Source organism: Lissotriton vulgaris, chromosome 6 (assembly GCF_964263255.1).
Source record: "Lissotriton vulgaris chromosome 6, aLisVul1.2, whole genome shotgun sequence".
Lineage (NCBI taxonomy): Eukaryota > Metazoa > Chordata > Amphibia > Caudata > Salamandridae > Lissotriton > Lissotriton vulgaris.
The window spans coordinates 910,163,142-910,183,325 of record NC_141694.1 but is presented as its reverse complement, the minus strand read 5'-3'; the positions used below and the strand labels follow the sequence as shown (position 1 = coordinate 910,183,325).

The 20,184-nt window shown below is 45.0% G+C and overlaps 1 protein-coding gene across 6 annotated transcripts in view; it reads left to right on the top strand.

Annotated features, from left to right (window-relative positions):
- The window catches only part of BIRC6 (baculoviral IAP repeat containing 6), a 2,386,688-nt gene that overhangs the window by 751,658 nt on the left and 1,614,846 nt on the right, over window positions 1-20,184 (top strand). For all 6 annotated transcript variants that reach the window (XM_086926902.1, XM_086926900.1, XM_086926901.1 and 3 more), the window contains one exon: window positions 12,586-12,800. In XM_086926902.1, the coding sequence (XP_086783028.1) occupies window positions 12,586-12,800 (215 nt within the window). The remainder of the gene's footprint in view (window positions 1-12,585; window positions 12,801-20,184) is intronic.

Below are 20,184 nucleotides of genomic sequence, written 5' to 3'. Positions count from 1 at the left end.
TTTCGACCTCCGCTGAAGTCTCGTCCTGGAACAATTCAGACACTATTGGCACCAGTTCCCTCTAAAAGAGTAACCCCTCTGCCTTGGAGCCACCGTTCAGCACTCCAAACAAATGTTTGGGTCACATTCTGACCAAAGCCAGCCGGTCTTTTGTGACAGTGGAGATTAGGAGGATATATTTCCTCCATAACACAATGACAATTTCTGTTTGGACCTACATGAGGCCAGTGCACTTCGTACTTACTATAACATGGGGCTAGGTTCTCATACTTGTCCTTCAACAAAAGAGATAGCTTTATTTGCTTTTATCATCCGACAGGAAGACCTAGAGTTAAAATTGACGTCTGTTGAGGTGAAAACCAATGTCCTCACTGACATTTTTTACCCTGGGTAGACCTCGCCCAAGCCCCTGCTGTTCAATGAAACCCTGACAGATCCTGTCATGGTCACATCGGCCAAAGGTTGTTCCTTCCCTCCTATAAATAGACAGGTTGCACAATGCCCCAGATTACTTTTTTGGTGAAGCATCCTAATCCAGAGAGCCTTTTAGAGAGTACTACTAGCAGGAGCAGAGCTCATTCCCTATCAACCCTCTCCTCCCAAATAGTCTAACAGAATTGAGGTATTCCAGAAATTAGTGATCTCTTAAGCTAGCCTCACTCTTTGATCAGTCACCGCCAGCTGCTTGCTTGTTGTATAATGGGATAAAGTAGTGGAGATCTTGCCAGCAGTCTATGATGAGTTTTATGCCAACTTGGTGCAGATTATTCAGGATGGCCATGACACGGCCAACTATGTAATACTGTCAGACTTGGATATGACCAACTGTTTAGAGCAGCCGGTACTAGTATGATGTTCCGGTGCAATGCATGGATGAGTTGCACAGGTGTCTCTGGTTACATTAAGGCATCACTCATAAATTTGCCTTTTTACTGGTCTCGCCTATTTGCTGAGAAGGCCAACTGTGCCCTTGAGCACTTTAAAGAAAGTACAGCCGCAGTGTGCTCCGTCAGTGTCTCCGCACCCCCAAGGCAGCATTTCCCAATAGATTTGCCCCTTTTATGACTTTGCCAGGGGTTTTGTTTACATGTAGTGCCAAACCGCCCCGTCAACAAAGGGTTTCCAGTTCTGTCGAGATAGGTGATCAGGCAGACAGCTTCCACGTCACAGGGACAATGAAACTTCCAGCCACCACTCCTCTAGCAGCATCCTCTAATCTGCTTTAGTTTGCCCTCAACCGCCTAATGGGAGGCAGAAATAGTCATTTTCTTCAAGGATGGCAGGCCATAACATCCAGTAGATGGGTTCTACAGATAGTTAGGAAGGGCTACGTGGCATTCCTTTATGACCCTCCATCTCTTCCATCAACATCAGAACGGCGTTTGGAGGAACACTTTTCTGTTTTGTTCAGGCGTTTTTGGTGAAAGGCGCCACAGAGAGAGTCCTTACCTTGGAAATCAGATTTGCATGTTACTTCTGTTATTTTCTAATGATAAAAAAGGACAGAGGTCTACATCCTATTTTAAGTCTTGGACCCCGATTTTCTTCCTGCAGAAGGACAAATTCAAGTTACTCTTGTTGGCCCGCTTCCAATCTGTCGTGGATCTAGTGACTGGATGGTAGTGCTGGACCTGTGAGGAAAGAATTTCAATACCACTGTCTTGCAGGCCCATAGGAACAACTTATGGTTGAAGAAGGGCCTTGAGCTTTTTCAGTTTTCCGCACTCATTTGGCCTCACCAGTACTTCTCTATATTCATAAAGGGAATCACAGTGGTTGCAACAAACCTTCGAAGGTTGGGTGTACCAATCATCTTCTACCTTGACGTCTGGTTGTTGAAGGCAGTCTCACCACTGTGTGGGATGGACCACCACCAGATGAAGGCAAACCTCCTGACACTGGGATTTACTATGATTGTTAGCAAACTTGCACCTGGCTCCTTTGCAGTGGCTCCCTTTAATTTAAGTCATCCTAGATACTGTGCATTACTGGGCTTTACCTCCACATCAGAGTCCAAGACATTTGGACTATGATGCTGATGGTTCACTGTGAGGAAATAAGAAGTATTGTATGGTGAGGTTGTGCGACCTCACCATGTAATACATTTACTACCCCCTTTATGTGCAGTAGGTTTTGTCTGTCAAACCCTCAGCCCAATCCTGGGTAGCTGTGGCACTAAGCAGCACGTCTTACACTGAGAAACTAGTGTAAAGTATTTAAACAGCACCAAAACAATTGAAGAAATTGAAACAACACTCAAGAAATCCAAAACCAATTTATAAAAATATACTGTATTTGTTTTTAGCAATTTCGACACTAGAATGAAAAAGATGTACTGGAGGGTTCCAGAGATATGAATTTTGCCTATTCTAAATATATGAATCACATAATTTTCACACAACTGCGAATAAGACTTGGCAAAATCTACGAATTTGATACTTAGAAACGTTTTAAAGGAAAACATGGGTAATTGTCAATGCAGTTGTGTAGAGGTAGTACTTGGAGCGACCAACTCTGGCAGAGAGCTAGTCAGGTCACCAGAAGGTCCTTAGAACAGTTACCTTCACAGAGGAAGCAGTCTTCAAGCAGTTCCAGGCACTTTATCCTTGTGGCAATCCATTCCTATGGAGTGGTCTTGATGCAAGATGCTCCTAAGATACTCCTAATGCAGCGCGGTAGACATGGTCTTCCTGTGAAGATTGCTCCTACCATGAAGATGGTGAGTGGGTCCTAGTTGCAGGGTAGACACCCCACAAAGTATTTTCTGGTCTGTCTGAAGTTCAGTCGCCACTGGACTACCAGTCGCCTGGTGTTGCGGTCACAGGCCTGTCCTTCCTGGGGTGATAACTCACCTCCTAAGGGTCCCATTAGCTCTCTGGCAGAACTCCTGGGCTTAGCGAACTTGAGTCAACTCTGCGTGTCTAATCTTGGCCCATGGTGCTGTCTGGCGGCTATGGTAGTGGCTTGAAGACTTTGGGCTACCAACTTGCTCCAACATGCTTCTACAGCTGTTGTGCCCCTGTGCTGCAAATCCTTAGTGCCTTGGCTTTTCTGGGCTCTGTAGACAGGACATGTCAGGCATAGTCCCATCCTTTACTAGCCAGCGGGTGCAGTCTTATTTGGTGCAGCCTCTCTTTGCTCGTCCCTTGGTCTAGCAGGGCAGTCTTCTGGGTGCTAGTGGTTTCCCCTTTATGCGTGGAAAATGCCATCAGAGCAGGATGTGGTTGGTAGCCAATGGGCTGCCAGGTTCCCTCCCATCTGTTGACCACTACCTGTGGAGTGTAGCATCTGGCTCTCGCAGGATGCACCATTTGGCTCACTTCCAAAATGGCAAGACCCCTCTCTGTGTCCAGGCCTCACTAGCCCACCCCTGGGGTGTGGCTGCCCCAGGGCCACACACCCCTAGGGAAAACTGATTGGCAACTGGTTTCCCGTCTCTGTTCCCTATGCCAGCTTGTCTGCCTAAACAATGAGTCCGCCTAACCCCCTAGTGTTACACATCTGATCTTCAAAGGCGGCTTGTCTTTTAAGCCTGCCATTTGGGGCTAACACCTAAGTGGCTTCCTGCAGGAGGGGTGAAGCACCTCCCAAGCCTGCAACTCCTCATTGTACTCCTTCCTGAGAATTGTTGGCATGTCTCTACAGGAGGGCAGAAAGCTGTCTTGTGGAACAGACTTCATGTGCGCCTGAGGAGACACAAGATTGTTAAAGGCAACAAGGTGGTAGCTTGTAAAAGCTGCACACTGCAATAAATTACATTCATGTTTTATTTGAGTTGCAAGTAGGGCTTAATGTTATGAGTAGGTTAATAGGGCAGCCAAACTCATGCATGACTCCTAGCGGATCATGCATGGCAGTTACACTCTGAGGTGGTGCAGTACATTTTACAGCAATGTGGAGAAACCTGGCTTTTTCTCTTCACCACTGCATAGAACACACAATGTCAACACTGCTGGAGTTCCCAAAAAGACTATCTGGGAGTCACTTTCTCCCTGCAGTGGAGCACAGCACCAATGTATGCCTTCTGTCTGCTCTCTATTGCCCCAAGTTGTGAGGAACATCAGGAACAACTAGGCCCAATTCATCCTAGTGGCTCCAGACTGCGCCAGTAGAATATGGTACCTGGAACTTCTGGGCATGAGCATCTGTATTTCAGTCAGGCTGCCGTTTTTGGAGACTATTTGGTTGCAGCAGCAAGGCAGAGGCTTGCATCCCCTCCTGCACAATCTACATCTCCATGTATGGAGACTGAACAGCAACGGTTTTGAATTGATCTTCCTCTTGAAGTAGTGAACAACATCCTCACAGCCATATGTCCTGTTATTGATGGATACTGGGACAAGTTTTTGGCTTAATATGATGCTCTAAATACAGACCCATTGCTGGTCCAACTGTTGGATGTCCCTTTTGTTGACTCTTTGGCCCAGCAAACACTTGCAGTGGCCATGGTTATAGGTGATCTGTGAACCCTTTTGGCCTTTTTGCGTTTACTGGACCTACTGTCCATGTTCAAATCACCTGTTGTGGTAGTATTTTTCAGAAGATTAATCCACTAATTTCCTCCTAAATCTTTGGTGCTGCCATAGTGTGACTTTACTTTCATTCTTACTCTTCTTATAGGCACTCCATTTGAGCCATTGCAAAGTTGTTCTCTGTGTCTCCTGGCCCTAAAGATGATTTTTCTGAGTGTGATAACTTCAGCTTGTTATGTTATGTTATGTTATAACGCTCTTGTATAGCGCACGGCTACTCGAAAAGAGTGTCCCGGCGCTTCAGCTTGTCACATTAGTGAGCTTTAAGCTCTGTCAGCTCTGTCAGTCCTGTCATCCTATGCAACCTGCTTTCCGGACAAATTAGTGCTAAGGACTAGAGTTGCCTTTCTACCGAAGATTGTGACTCCCATCCATGTTGGGCACTCCATCATGTTTCAACGTTCTTTGCTCCACCTCCCCTCTTAAACAAGCATTTACAATGGTCTTGGCATTATTAAAGGTAGAGCTATTAGCATTGCTTAATTTTTTAAAATATTTTTTAAATCATAAATAAATGGCATTGTCATTAACATTGCCAATAGCTTAATCGTTAAATAAATGGCATTGTCATTACAATGCCAATAGCTGGGCTGACAGCCCTCTGCTACTGTTAAATGTTGTAAGAAATCATGGAGAAGAAATCTAGATTTGAAGCCTAACCACCGCCCTTCTCACAGAAATAGCATGTTTTACGTAATTTCCAACTCACTTGTCTAGCAGGAACCCATATTTGAAAGGTTGCTTCTGCAATAAAAGAGAAACGATTTGATTCCCACTCAGCCACGTCAAAACATGCAAACAAGTACACGCACACGCACACACACACCCCCCCCCCCCCCCTCCCCCTTCTACACCTGCTTGGGCGGCTAGCTGCCCCCTGGCACCCACCACAGCTCGAGCTTCAGGGCTCGTTTTAAGAAGCGTCCCATACATTGAGAAGGAATATTCCGGCCCCTCGGCCATTGCCAGAGTGCCCGCCTTACCATTCCGACCCGACGTGTTGTATTGTATATCTGGATGCAATGACAGAAGCACCAAAACACCAGCCGGCGGCTATGCTAAGCACAGATCATTTATTAGCTTACATCTTTTAAGCCACATGATTAAGTACATCAGCCACGCTCCTCTGAGAGCCCCCCCAGATTTTTCATCCCACTTAAAGCCTGCATAATATATACTGTTTAACTGCAAAAACGTAAGGTTTTGTCTAAATATTGTGTTTTCGTGATCTATTCCCCCCCCCCCCCCCACACACACACACACACACGCACACATTCTCCTCCTTTTGTGTTCATTCCCACTCTCACCCTCCATCTCTGCAGCAATGAAAGAAACAGAAGTGCTATGATGCTACCTGCTGGCAGCGTCATTTTTTTTTTAGTTTTTATTTTTTACTTTCAGCGATATTGAGGGGCATTTGTGCTGTTGTAAAACATGGCTGAAAAACTGACAAAGCCAAGGCATTGAGTAAGCATTAGCTACTGGATTTTCCAATGAGTATTTATTTATTTTATCATTATTACATTTTGTGGCATTCCCACTGTCTATTCCAAAGTGAAGAGAAGCACTCTAAAAGCAGCTTGCTGCTGCTATTGTTTATTCATTGCGATAGAGGGGGCCAAGAAACTCATGTCAGTGAGGGTCAGGGACTGGGAAAGAGCTCTCTGTATGAGCCAGCCTTGAGGTGCACAAAGACAATAGTGGGGGAGGATCTCGAAGACAGTCGAAGGGCAGGGGAAACACGGACTAGATGGGATATGAAAGTATTTGCACACCGCCAGTGTACGTCTTGCACAGTGGCGAAACAGGGCCTGCAGCCCCCTCGGTGTTGTGTGTGTGTGTGTGTGTGTGTGTGGGGAAGGGCAGGATGACAATACTCTGGCCTGAGAGCGCCTTACTCCGGAGGGTGGGGAAAAGGGGGGCTCCATGTACTCTGCAGGGGGGCAGGCCCCCACATTTCTTTGCACCTCTGGCCTTCCATTAGTGAATCCTGCAGAGAGCTTATCTGCGGTGACCCCTGTTGCTCACCATACTCACTTACCCCGAATGGAATCAAGGTACGTCCAACACTCCCTTTCAGCAGTAACCCTCTGCAAGAGCTCGCCAGAAATTATTAAAACATGGCGTAGTGGACCAAATTTGTGGGGGGGGGCTATGTGGGTTATGGGTACGGCAAGGGGTGGTGTGTGTACAACTTAAAGAGGGCCCACTTTTAGGCAGAGATGGGTACAGATGTTACCGAACAGTCATGGTACCCTTCGGCTCAGTTTGCGCCATCCTAAAGTAGGGTGCCGCTCTCTGCGGTGCTGACCACGAGCTACTGCCGGGGTGCGCCAGAGCGCAGTGTGGTACCTGCTCCCTTCGGCCTCGCGTCATGGCTTCCGGGGACACGTGCGCTTCAGGACTGGGAGCTGGACTGAGTGGAATGGACTTTGCACTGCTCCCGGTGTGGGAAGGGAAGGTGCTTCCAAGCTGTTCCCGTGCCTTTGGACTGAGAGCAGTCCTGCGCGCGGGTGACTGTGCCAGCAGTACCAATGCTTATCTGCATACCGTGTTGTTCCTTCTGACATTGTGTCCATAAACGTCTGCCAAATACCAAGAGCACGGGCACACCTGCCCTTCACCGCGGAGCACTGGGTGGCAGCCAGGTGGCGCCAGCATACCCCGCTGCAACCAGGTGTGACTGTGTGTGCAGATAGTGAACCGTACTATACCTATACCATGTCATAATAGAGAGATGTATTAAGATATCTTGGGTCAGATTTTTTTTGTAATATCGTTGGGGTTTTTCTAGAGCACGCACATAGCGTATCAAATCGCCCCTGGGTGTTATCAGGAGCCCTGCCGCACGTGTGCTATTGTAGAAACATCTGCACGGCTACACATCTGTTTGCTTCTGAGTTGAATAGTCAGTGCTTTGCGCTTCAGTGGCGTGTGCGGTGCGCAATGCGCAGTTTACATGAGCATTTGTTACCGTGATCTCAACAGTGAGTAATTATCACCAAGACTAATTGAGACGGAAATGTGCGTGCGTTGAGAGAGCTTCTTGTATGGCATTCCCAGTGTTGCATTTTATTTTTAAGACGTATCTAAACGGCTGTAAGCTCGAGGGTAGATATGTGGATGGAGGCAGGAAGGGTATCTGTTCTCTTCCACGGAAGGCGGCACGCATGCAGGGTGGGAGTCACGCACATGCCCATGACGACGAGTACAAACAGGTACCTAGGGTAGCGAGCAGAGCCATTGCAAGCTATGTGAAGGGTATAACGGCAGGTATTGTGGTAGCACCCTATCCCACAGGGGGGCATGCTGTCCTGGCTGGTGATGTCATTCTCAGTTTATAACCCATTGTCTGCAAGCTATTGAACAATGGCAACATTTGCATACACGTCGCTTCAGCTTGTGGCTTCATTCTGGGTTAAATCCCCCAGCTAAGACTGCAAACGGGTCATGGCTGGCGAATGGGAATGCATGTTCTCCAGTGCATGTAAGAGTGTGGGCCCCCTTCCCCAACTTAACTCTGACATCAATGAGGATGTCTGGCGCTAACAGGCAGGCAGAGCGGGGGTCTGTGCTGAAGGGCACGTCTGTGCACTTGAGACTGCCGCATAGACACCTGCGCTGAAGACGGAGAACAGGGGAGATCTTCAGGCGAGCTCTGCCAGTCAGGACAACTCTCGAGGTGACGGCGGGGGTCCCGCCCCACTCACGACGGACGTCCTTTAAAGGACAGGAGTTGTGACGACCACCATGTGACTGGCTGGCTGCTGAATTAATGGGCTTGAGCAGCGGCACCGGTACACCGAGGAAGGAGTTCCTGTAGTACACGGACGGGACAAGGAGCTGATGCGGCACAAGCGGCGCATACAAGACCTGGAGCAGGACTGACTGATCCTGGTGACCACCAGCCCGGGTACACACGCGCTGAGGCGTGGGAGCTGGTCCATGAGAGCACACAGAACCCTGTGGCAGCGAGGCTGTTCCTGCCAACAACAACAAAAAAAATGGCGGCCGCAAACGTCCGAAATTTTCGGAATCCGGGGGGGGGGGGCTGGGGGGGGGGGTGTTTTTTGCTGAGTGACGGATGACGTCACAGATAGAAAGAACTAAAAAAGAAAAAACGCCCCCGAATCCGAGTGACGCCCCTCTCCTCCAATGGCTGGCCTCCATTTAGGAAGCCAGCCAATGGAGAAGAGGGGCGGGTTTAAGCCCCCCAAGTAAAAAACATAAAATCTTCGGACTCCGCCAACTGCTACGCAGTGCGACGGTCCTCGACCTAAAAAGGAGGAGAAACTCCATTGTTTGGACCCCAAAAGCACTCTTGGCTTTTACATTTATCGTACCAAGGACCATTGGGTGGATGATCAGCTCTTTGTGCAATTATCTGGGGCTAAGAAAGGCAAGGCAGAACTGAAGAGACCGTATCCAGTTGGATAGTCCTCTGCATTACAATCTGCTATGAGTTAGCCATGTAGCAGCCTCCAGAAAGATTGAGGGCCCAATGCATCCGAACCATGGCTGCTAGCACTATGCTGGCAAGTGGAGTGCCTGTCCTAGATATTTGTCACCCGTGTCAGATACCAGGACTTTTTGAGCTGAGACATTACATAGGAATCTCCCCACCACCACCACCACCACCACCACCCTGGAAGGTACTGCTTTGGTAAATGTTCTAAAGGTGAGGAATCTGCAATTAGAACTATCCATCCAAAAATCAATGTTCTTACCTTAGGTCATTTTCTTTCCACTGGTGCCGTATTTTACTATAGATTCCTCACCACTGTCTCTTCTACCCTTTCTGTGGAATGGCCTGTTTTTCATCTATAAAGGTCCCAAATCCGAGATCTGCACGCTTGCACAAATAACTGATTTTTTTAGCTCCATGTCTGAGGGCACGGACAATGTCAAGAAAGAAACTGATGTCATTGTGCATGGATGTTATGTATATGCAGTTCCAGCTGTCATTTCTGGGGCAGAGCGAGGTTGATATGGAGCCGCACGATGCCACTTACCGGTGCGCAGAACAATGTTGAAAAGCTTCACGATTCAGTCTGGCGCCTGGGGATTTTCTAAAGATAAGGAATCTGTGGTTATAGCATTCACTAGAAAGAGTATTATTTTGATTGTCTGTCTCACATTCGTATTGAGATAACAACTATTTTGATGAATGATATGCCTCAGCAAATTTGTCTGTAATTTAATTTTCTTTGCAAGCTTCAATATTTGTATTAATGTTAAAGATGATTTAACGAGAATTTTCCTAGATTCTAATTCCTTGTGCCTCTACACGATAATCGCTCTCTTGGCATAATCTGTCACAGTTGGCTATTTGGCTAAGGTCATTATTTTATTCTGACTCTTCTTAAAACTTTTGATAGTGTCACGATGGTGAATCCCATGAAATGCACTTCAGCAAAGGGACTGATGGCTATTCTACAAAACAGAATATTTTTCTTGAAATAAATTGTTGTGCTTAGCGCTTTCGAATGGCCAGAAACATGTGACAAAAAAAGTGTCCATTTCTTTTCATCCCTTTTAATGAACAATATGGATTATATTGAATAAGAACGGGTCACAGTTTTTGTAGGTTAAGGATGCCAGCTTTCATTACGACACTTATTGTCTGATTGTTTTCCAGAAGATTTATCAGACTTTATTTACTTTTTTACAATGTGCAGTTGCTTTAGCTTTAGGAAATTAAGGTGGTGCTGAGATTTATCTTTCAAGAACAACTAAAGAGTATCTTAAACTATAATACAAATAAAGCACAAAAGGAGAAAAGGTGAGACAACCCGTCTTTACCACCACCACCCATAAGTGCCCTACGCAAAAATATTAGCTTTGTCAAATTTGAAGGTTGTGAATTCCCAGTGAGGAAAAAGGAGCCCTCAGGCACCCACACATGGTAGATAGCCGTTCGTCTTAATCGGGTTCCTGTTATTAGTACGTGTAGTAGTACAACAAACAAGTGCAAGTTAAAATGAGTGTAGACCACTCCCCCAACCAACACTTTTAATAGAGGGGTGATTCAAACTCAATTAAAAACAGTGTGGAAAAATCGCACAAATAAGGGTTAAGTAAATTTGAACCCCCTGTCCTAAAAATCGGTCGACATGTTTCAGCTTGTGAGTCCTATTCGACTCAGCATTCCTCAGGACCAGTAATATCTCACTCAAAGGGCAGGGCACACCCTAAAGAGCCTACTCACATTGGGCGGAGAATTATCAACTATTAATATGCGTTTACCAACTTGGAATCGCTGCACTGGTAAAACTCAGGTGCAAACCCTCTATTCTCTGAGGGATATGGAATCTGAAAAGAGACCAACAACAGATTTAGTATTATTTTTTTAGAATATTTACTATCTGTTTTGAAAATGTGTGTAGTTAAGAGTAATAGATTTTTAACAACTGCGGGTATTGAACTGATGCCATATATTGAACTAATATTTTACAGAGTTGCAGCTGGTCAATGCTTCCTTTATTTTTAGGTGATCTTTTTACTTCTGAACAGATTTTTAGAAACTGCCGCAGAATGCTTCTTGTCTTTGTATATGTAAAGTGTTTTACATGTGCTCACTCTTGAAGATACATTCTGAATGTCTTACAGAGGGAATATTTAGTGTTTGCTTTCAAAAATTGAAGCATGCACATATGAGCATTGCACCTTAATTTATAAGGAGTTGTCTTCCTTTAAGGTCTTACATCAGATTATCAAGCACATTTGTTTTGTCATTATTTTACCATGCCTGTGACCATTTACCTTTACTGTACTTTTTCTTCCTATGTCCCTCATAGTTTTGTCATTTTACTGTCTTAAATTAAGGATTGACAGCACTAGTAAGACCTTCAGAACGTATTGCTTACAAACTAGGACTTTCCATAAAGTCTTTACAGTGCCTCGCAAAACCTCTTCTCTAATTTCCATTTAGTTTTGTGAACATCAGGCATTTGATTTGGCTAATCAATGATCATTTCATCTAATGCTGATTTTATTTTTTACTGCCCCATTGACTTTACATACCAGTTTTGTACCTTCATGTTTGTGAAGGTCTGAGGTCATGTGGATGATGCCACATAATAGAAGGGATATTTGACAAAATGTTTCATGGATAGCTATTTATTTCCAGAATGTGGTGACATTTAGTCTTCAGGATATTGTAGGTTCCTTCACACAGTGTTATAATGATCAACTAGAGTGCTAACATTCTGTATTTATGACAAGCGTGGCACACTTGAAACTTCACCTTGATGGAATCAAAACTGTCAAACTTTAAGCATTTCCTTTAGAAATTAACCAAATAATGGTTACCTGTTGTTGTAGAAATTATGGTTATTGCTCTAGAAAGCTAAAATGAGGACATTTTTTTTAATGAATTCTCCGATATCTTACCATCCATTTCAGTAAAACACTCTGAAATCTAGAGAGAAACGCACTCCCAACACCAGCAGCAGTCTATGTTAACTCCCTTGCAATCAACGTCAGGGTCACTACAGAGTTGGAACAACTAGAGAGCTAACCTTTTTATTCTGGACTAAAGTGAGGCACACCTGAATGCCTATTTGCTGGAATAAGAGCTTCTGGAGTTAATGTCTTTCCTGAAAAGGAGACTGAAGTATAGACATTAATATTTTGAAGCAGAATGCATTTTTAAAGGGGATACAAATAGGTAGACACCGTGATGTCTGCATAAGTTCAGCATCCCCTTTCTATATCATTTTACTCAACCTACCTATTTTCTCAGCCACTTAGCATCTCCCTGATTTTGAAATAGCAACTTTTGATAGACATACGCCTAACTACTATTCTTAACATAACTTAAGATCTGAGCATCTAACCTACATATAACGTCACTTAAACTGTTGTTTTTTATATATACACTCGCATTCATATATACAAACACACATACACACAATTTCGCTCTCTCTCCGCACTGTTGTATGTTGCGATTTGCAGCATGCCCAAAATGTGACTTAAAATTTGGGATGGAGCATTGTTGCTTATTTTAATTCATAGTATTGCAGTATTGTAATCCTATTTTTCTTTCTTGTAGGAGCCAGGCGATTTGTAACATTAGATTTTGGAAGACCCGTGCTTTTGACAGATGTGTTGATTCCCACTTGTGGCGACCTGGCTTCATTGTCAATTGATATTTGGAGCCTGGGTGAGGAAGTTGATGGAAGAAGACTTGTTGTTGCAACTGATATTAGCACTCACTCGCTAATTCTGCATGACCTGATACCACCGCCAGTCTGCCGCTTCATGAAGGTATTCGCAAAGCAACAATAGCAGTGTTTTACACTTAGTTTGGCTTTCCTCAAAGCTTGTTCCAAATTGTATTGCAGCATGTGAACAGAACAACCTGTTGATCTGTTGAAGGATTTCTTTAGCTGCACCTTTGATATTGAGCAATACAGTATGTAACTGTTAGCACAAAAAGATTAGCACAAGAACATGAGAGAGAAAAAACACCAAGAGTTTTTACAGTGTTAATAATTCTTCTGCCTCAAAGTGCCGTGGAATGCCTGCAACGCCCCTTCGTGTGTTTTAGTGGGTCTCCGCTTGTGAAAACTGCTTAATAGCCCACCAAGTGTGATTGGACTTGCAGTGACATTTGATCAGAATGATTTGCACACTATTCAAGTATGATCGTCCACAAGTACTAAAAGGCTAGCACAGTGTTGACAGCCACTCCACCATATTCTTCACCCCAGCCCCCTTTCCTGTTCTAAACCGTGAAAAGGACCATCCATGTATTTTGTATAAATAATTCTGACTCGCCTGGTTTCTGCTACAGCAAACTGACATGTACTCGACACTCATTATGCTGATGGAAAGCACCTCCAAGTAAAAATCTGTTTACCTATGAAACATACCTTCCTCTGTTTATATCGACCTGCCTGAGAAGGTTGATGAATACGGAAGGTGTGCTTTGATAGTGAGATAAATGATTATTATGTTTCAGTATTCTGGGTAATTAGATCCAGTATACTACTGTGAAACAGTATTAACACTTTAAAAGGAGTGTATCTCCATATAATTCATTGGAATATTTCTGTATTTGAGTAAATCCCCTTATTATGCCAACAAAACCTTTAATTATAGGTTTTTGCTTACATCCGTGCAGTTCATTTTTAACTGTGCTAGTACATATACATTGCAGCCTTTTTTGTTCAGAAAATAATTTGTATTAAAATACTTAACATGTTAGAGAGTTAAAACTTAATTTTATAAATAAAAAGCAGATCAAATAAATGGAACCTCAATTTTTTCTAATAATTCCTGAAATCAAATAAACTATACATAAAAAAGACTAATTAATGCTTTGGTAGCTTTGTTTCTGGACATGTGGTAATATTTTACATCATACTTTACGTCAGAATCCATTACCTTAATGGAGGAAATCTGCAGAATAACATTCTTCAAGTAGTGCCAGCTTAAGGCTCTCTTCCTTTTCTTCCAGGTGCCAAAAGAATAGCTTTTGAAAGAGAAAGACATTTGTTTTACAGGGCAACAAAAAAGCATGTGCTCACTTCCCTTCAGGCTCCCCTTTCACCACCATCATACACTCCACTTCCACCCCGCTCTCTCCGCCTGCCATGAATCCCCGCCTCCACGCCTCCAACCTCCTCCATACTTCATCCACTCCCATCGCCCCCTTACCCTCTCTCCCTAACACCAACCCGCACGACGACAACACGGAGCCCTGCATGAACACTAACCCTCCCCCCCACCCGCACGCTAAGTCCCAGGTCAGCCACCCAACCATGACTTCCACCCTCAGCACTAATACTCACCCCACGCTAGACAAGATTATGTCCTTCCTCCTACAACTCAAAGAAGAAATTCACACCATCAAGGAAGACATGCACACCATCAAAGAGCTGCTCACCACACCCCCTTGACTCGCCTCACTCACCACCACCCCCCCCTCTCAACCTGCTCCCCTCCCGTCCCGACGACGCTCCTAAGCCATGTCCCTCGCACCGGACCGCGATCCATGCCCACAATCGCAACAAGCACAACCGCCGCACTCACTGGACCGCGATCCCCGCCCACAATCGCAACAACCGCCCCCTTCGTACATGCAACCCTCTCTCGGACCTCGACACTCTCTCCCTCCTCCGCTCCTACGACCAAGCTCCCCTAAACATCACAACTGCCTTGCACCTCCCCATCCCCACAATACACTCAAACCCCCGTAGATCCTCCACTCTTAATAACAGAATATCCGTCCCAAATAACCTTAGAAAAGTCCCCCTCTCTCTAGTACCCTCTTCCTCTCCAGACACACCCCGTCTCAAATGCACTCTCCTAAACTGCAGATCGGCTTCTAAACACTCCTCCGCCATCGCTGATCTCATCCTAAGATTGGACATTGATCTAATCATCCTGACTGAAACCTGGTTAACCGAATCCTCTACACCTATAATGGACATTCTGGTCCCCCCTAACTACCACATCATTAGGCTTGACAGGTCTGGCAAGATAGGTGGCGGAATCGCATGCATATACAGGAACAGCCTTTCTGTTCTGTCAGTTTCCGTGCCGTCCCTACCCTCTCCAACTTCCTACGAATACATCTGCCTCGATATCATCAGTGATGGCAAACCGATATGCTCTCTCCATGGCATTTACCACCCTCCGAGAGACCACCTCATCTTCGCCCAGCAAATGATGGACCTGATTTCAACCAACGCAGGACGACAGCTCACCCAAATATACCTGGGCGACTTCAACCTCCATTGGAACGATCTTAACGATGCGGTGGTAAATAGTCTTAAAAGCTTCCTCAGCGCCCTGGACCTCACACAATTATGCAACAGCCCGACCCACGAGAAAGGCTCTATCCTCGACCTTATCATTGCCAAAGAGGGCGCTACTCAACTTGAGGCTATTCAACCCTGTGACTGGTCAGACCATCATATTGTTACATTTCACATCAATGAAAAAGTCAAACTCAATTCTGTTCAACCCACCAGACCTAAAGTCTGGAAAAGAGACCTGAAAAGACTCAACCCATTATCCTTACCCCCGAACAGTCGCGACCTCCTACTCCCCCCTACTGGCGTTACAGATGTCCAATCCCTGACTGACCACTATCTTAGCGCAGTGACCTCAATAATTAATGAGGCTGCTCCCATGCAGCTAAAAAGAGTCTCCGCTAAAATCTCCAACCCATGGTACGACGGGAGTCTCAATGAAGATAGACGAGCCATGAGATTGGCAGAGCGCACCTGGAGGACAGCTCCCTCTGCACTACACCTGAAAACCCTGAAGAAAAAGAGAAAGGCCTACTTCAGGAAAATAAAGCGCTCAAAAGCAAACTTCTTCAGCCTCCATCTCGACCAAGCAAAAAATCGCCCTAGAAAACTGTTTGAGTTAATCAGAACACAAGCCAAGGAACAACCCGAACCTCTCAGTACCTTGCACGAAGCACCCTCCTGTGAAGACTTCGCCACTTTCTTTACCCAAAAAACTGACAACATAAAGAATGATCTCCGCGCTGACGCAAGACTCCACAGCACACTCAACTGCATAACACCCACCGAACCTAAAAACAATGCAACATGGTCAACCTTTGAAACCTACTCCGAAGAAGAAATAGGCAAACTGCTCAACACCTTGAAACCTTCCAATCACCTCTCGGATCCCCTGCCTGCTAACGCTGTCAAAGATTTCATCCCACTGCTCCTTCCTCTCTGGACTAAAATCATCAACAGCTCGCTCCAAGAAGGAACCATCCCTGACTCCCTCAAAGTTGGACAAGTCACACCTTTGCTAAAGAAACCTACTGCCGACCCATCCGACCTAAACAACTACCGTCCCATTACCAATATTCCCACTCTCGCCAAATTATTGGAAAAATGCGCTCAACTACAACTGACTAAACAAATCGACCTGTTTGATCTCCTCAACCCGCATCAATCAGGCTTCCGAGCAGGGCACAGCACTGAAACAGCTATGACTCATATAATTGACGACGCCCTTCAAATCCTAGATCAAGGTGATACCTGCCTCCTCATCCTGCTTGATCTCTCTTCGGCATTCGACACTGTCAAACATGAGAAGTTACTCGATCTTTTGAGCACAAGAATGGGTCTTTCTGGGACTGTTCTCAAGTGGTTCACCTCCTTTTTACACAACAGGTCGCAGAAATTCAAGAGTAACAACCTGATGTCCTATCCAATACCTGTGTCGTTAGGCGTCCCCCAAGGTTCTTCCCTATCACCAACCCTGTTCAACCTAGTTATGGAACCTCTCACCACCTTGCTCCAAGCATCCAATGTACTTTTTCACATGTACGCAGATGACACCCAACTATATCTCAAATTACAATCCCCCAACAACATTTTACTACTGAACTCTACGATCAGAAGCACCCAATCCTGGCTTGCTGATAATCATCTCAAACTCAATGCTCTGAAAACAGAATTCCTGCTGATCACACCTCCCGCGAAGATCCCCATCACGCAAACCTGGCTTAAACAGTTAACTGCACTCAATGTCCAACCCATCATAGTGGACTCAGCGAAATCTTTAGGCATAACCCTCGACTCCAACCTTAACATGCAGCATCATATCAGTAAGGCTACTAAGGGAGCGAACTTCCAAATCAATACACTGAGGAAACTTAAACCCTTCCTACCAGCCAAAGACTTCCAAACTGCAGTACAAGCTCTAGTAATCCTGCGAATTGAATACGGCAGCACCGCCCTTTGCGGTCTCCCGTTAACCAGCACTGCACCCCTAAGAGCCTCTCTAAACGCTGCAGCCAGACTCATCACTGGATCAAAAAAACACTCGCACATCACCCCTGATCTGAAAACACTGGACTGGCTGCCTTTTGAAGCCAGAATACATTTGAAAATCGCCTGCATGACACACAAGGCTCTACATCTGAGCTCTCCCGGATACCTCACTCAGAAGCTGTCAAACTCTGGCGGCTCTAGAAACACTAGAGGCACAGACAATCTTCTGCTAAAACCTCGAAGATTCCGGAAGGTAAAAACCTGTAAACGCTCTTTCTCAGGAATGGCACCCAGGATCTGGAACTCACTCCCTCCTGAAACCAGGCTCATCTCCTCCTTCACACTTTTTAAGAAAGAAGTAAAAGCTATTTTTATGGCCAAATACACTTGACCTATTAGCGTGGATTTGGAAAGACCCTACTCCGACCTGTATTACTTTGTTCGAACTCTATGACTATGTATTTCACCTGAATTATTGTTGCTACTAACTATCTACGCACACATTTAACTCGCTGTTCGAACTCTATGACTATGTATCTCACCTGTATTATTGATGCTACTGACTATCTATGCACACATTTAACTGTTATATTTGTATTATTGATGTGCTGTACTACTTATGTGTAACCCCACTCTCTTGCTGGCATTCCCAGCCGTGTAAAGCGCTCTGATATCTGCAAAGATCATGTTCGCGCTATACAAAACTTTCAAAATAAATAAATAAATAAATATTGAATATTGCAGACTGCTGATTGTCGTCAAACATTTCCTTCAGAAACTACAACATACTCTCCTTGCTGGGCTGTCTTGATGTCCTTTTACTCTCACCGAAATTGTAGATTTGAATTTGGAATCTTAATTTGTGCTGTATACCTACCCTTAAGTAATGCCATAAACAGAAAGCCTAATCATGTCTTGGTTTGCTAGCCAACCTGCTGAAACAGCTTATCTAGGTGGATTAACTCAAACAATGAGTGTGAATGAATACAAAAAATGCTATTGTTGGTCCAGTATTTTCACTCACAAACACAATAAATGGTTGCATAATATACATGTGACTGCCACTGGGTTTTTAATTCTTTCCTGATTTCTTACAGCAAATCTGAAGCCTACGTCAAATGAAGATGAGTTTGTAGGGTTAGGGTAAAAGAGAATTACCAGTAGAATTTAAAAAAATTGTAAGCTCATAGTGCTTGGTCAGTTCACCCAGTGTGACTCCCCTTGTGTTCTTGAAGCAGTCATTGACTGCTTAGTATTCTATGTGAGTATGGTCTTTTATTACTGGTGTTTCATGCCCCAATTTAGTGCTTTCCAATTGGGTGGCCAGGTTGTATCCTGTAGGTTCATGACTCTCCAGAACACAGTTGCATCCATTGAAGTTTTCTCTTAGAGTTTGTAAGGATTGGAAAAAAGGTGGCTTGAGCAGCCTTTCTTGCCAGAATGCGACCACAGGTGTTTTATTTTTCGAAATCATTTTTATTGCCATTTTGTATAACTAGTGGACAAAAAAATAGGAAACCACAATTTCATTTGTCACGCCTGGAGTATTCAGAGGTATCGTGCATTGTCGTTAGGTAGAGATTGAGTTCTCAGAATGTGATGGCACAAGGTGTCAAACATTGAAAACTGTAAGAGGAAACTGTGGACAAACTAAAGGGAAAGAAACCAGAGAGTAGTTTAATGGAGGAAAGTCCCAATCCTATTATGCAGGAGGGCGAGCAAACAGAGGGTTACATAATAGGTTTCCCCTTGAGTGGGGGGTGTAGCTGTTATTGTACAGGAAAGGTAATGCAGTCTCAGAGAGGAGAAAGGGTGGTAAGGATGAGGATTTGTTGCATCAGTCATCTGGCACACCAGCTTATACTTGTCAGCTTTTATCATATGTCGACATGGGCCTCTAGCCTCCTCTTCTGAAGGGCCACTCGCTCAGCCCCTGCCCACAGTCTGAGTGATCTGAATGCAATAGTGCCAAATTAAGAAAAAAAGAAGTCAGCTTGTGTTTCTTGGTATTTTATAAAAACCTAGCGCAGCCACCTTCCAGGAGTCTATCTCAAGCGGCTCAGTAATCGTCTTGAGGCAACTTATCACTGAGCTCTATTTGTGCGTAGGGAGGGTCAAACTGAAATTTTGTTTAATATCAGCTGCTGTAGCGGTGCATCAAGTGCAGGGATCAGAGGCTCTGGGGAATATTCTGCATATGTATGTGGGCAGGAGGTATGCCCTGTCTAATATGTAGAAGTGTATGACCTTCAGTCTAGCATCAAAATGAACATGCTGCTGGTATTCTAGAGGCCTAGCCCTTTCCCTAACATGGAGGGCCATTCCAAATGTGTCCTTCCAGCCGTCCTGCGTGGTTCGTAATGAGACCTATGTGTGAGTAAGCAGGGCTATATTGAGCCAAGTGTGTTTTCGGCCAGTGCCCAAAGTATACAGACAATCATCTTGTGTGTAAGTTGTTTTGCATCTACTATGGACTAGGTCTGTCTGAGGGTGCTTGGCATCAGGCCGTAGGTAAGAAATGTACTCTTTTGAAGGCCAGAATCTTCCTTGAGTTCTAGGCTTTATCTCTGAAAAGGTCTTTCAGATTTGTTCTGCCAGCCCACTCCCAGAAATGTGGCACACAGCTCTCAAGTGTCCCGCAGATTTGGGTAAGCCCAGTAGTGGCATTGCAGGGGCATAGGGAATAACAGATTTGGTAATCTGTATGCCTGTAGCTAGGCAATATAACGTCAACAAGAGAAGGTGGCAAGGTCCATCTGAAGGGCTACTCCTGAGGTTGAGAGCACTAAGATGTCCCCGAGGGTGCAGTTTGGTCCAGTGGTACATGTTTGTCAATGGATCGCTCGGCCAACCTATGGGCCAGACACTGGAGCTGGGCCAGACACTGTAGCTGGGTGACT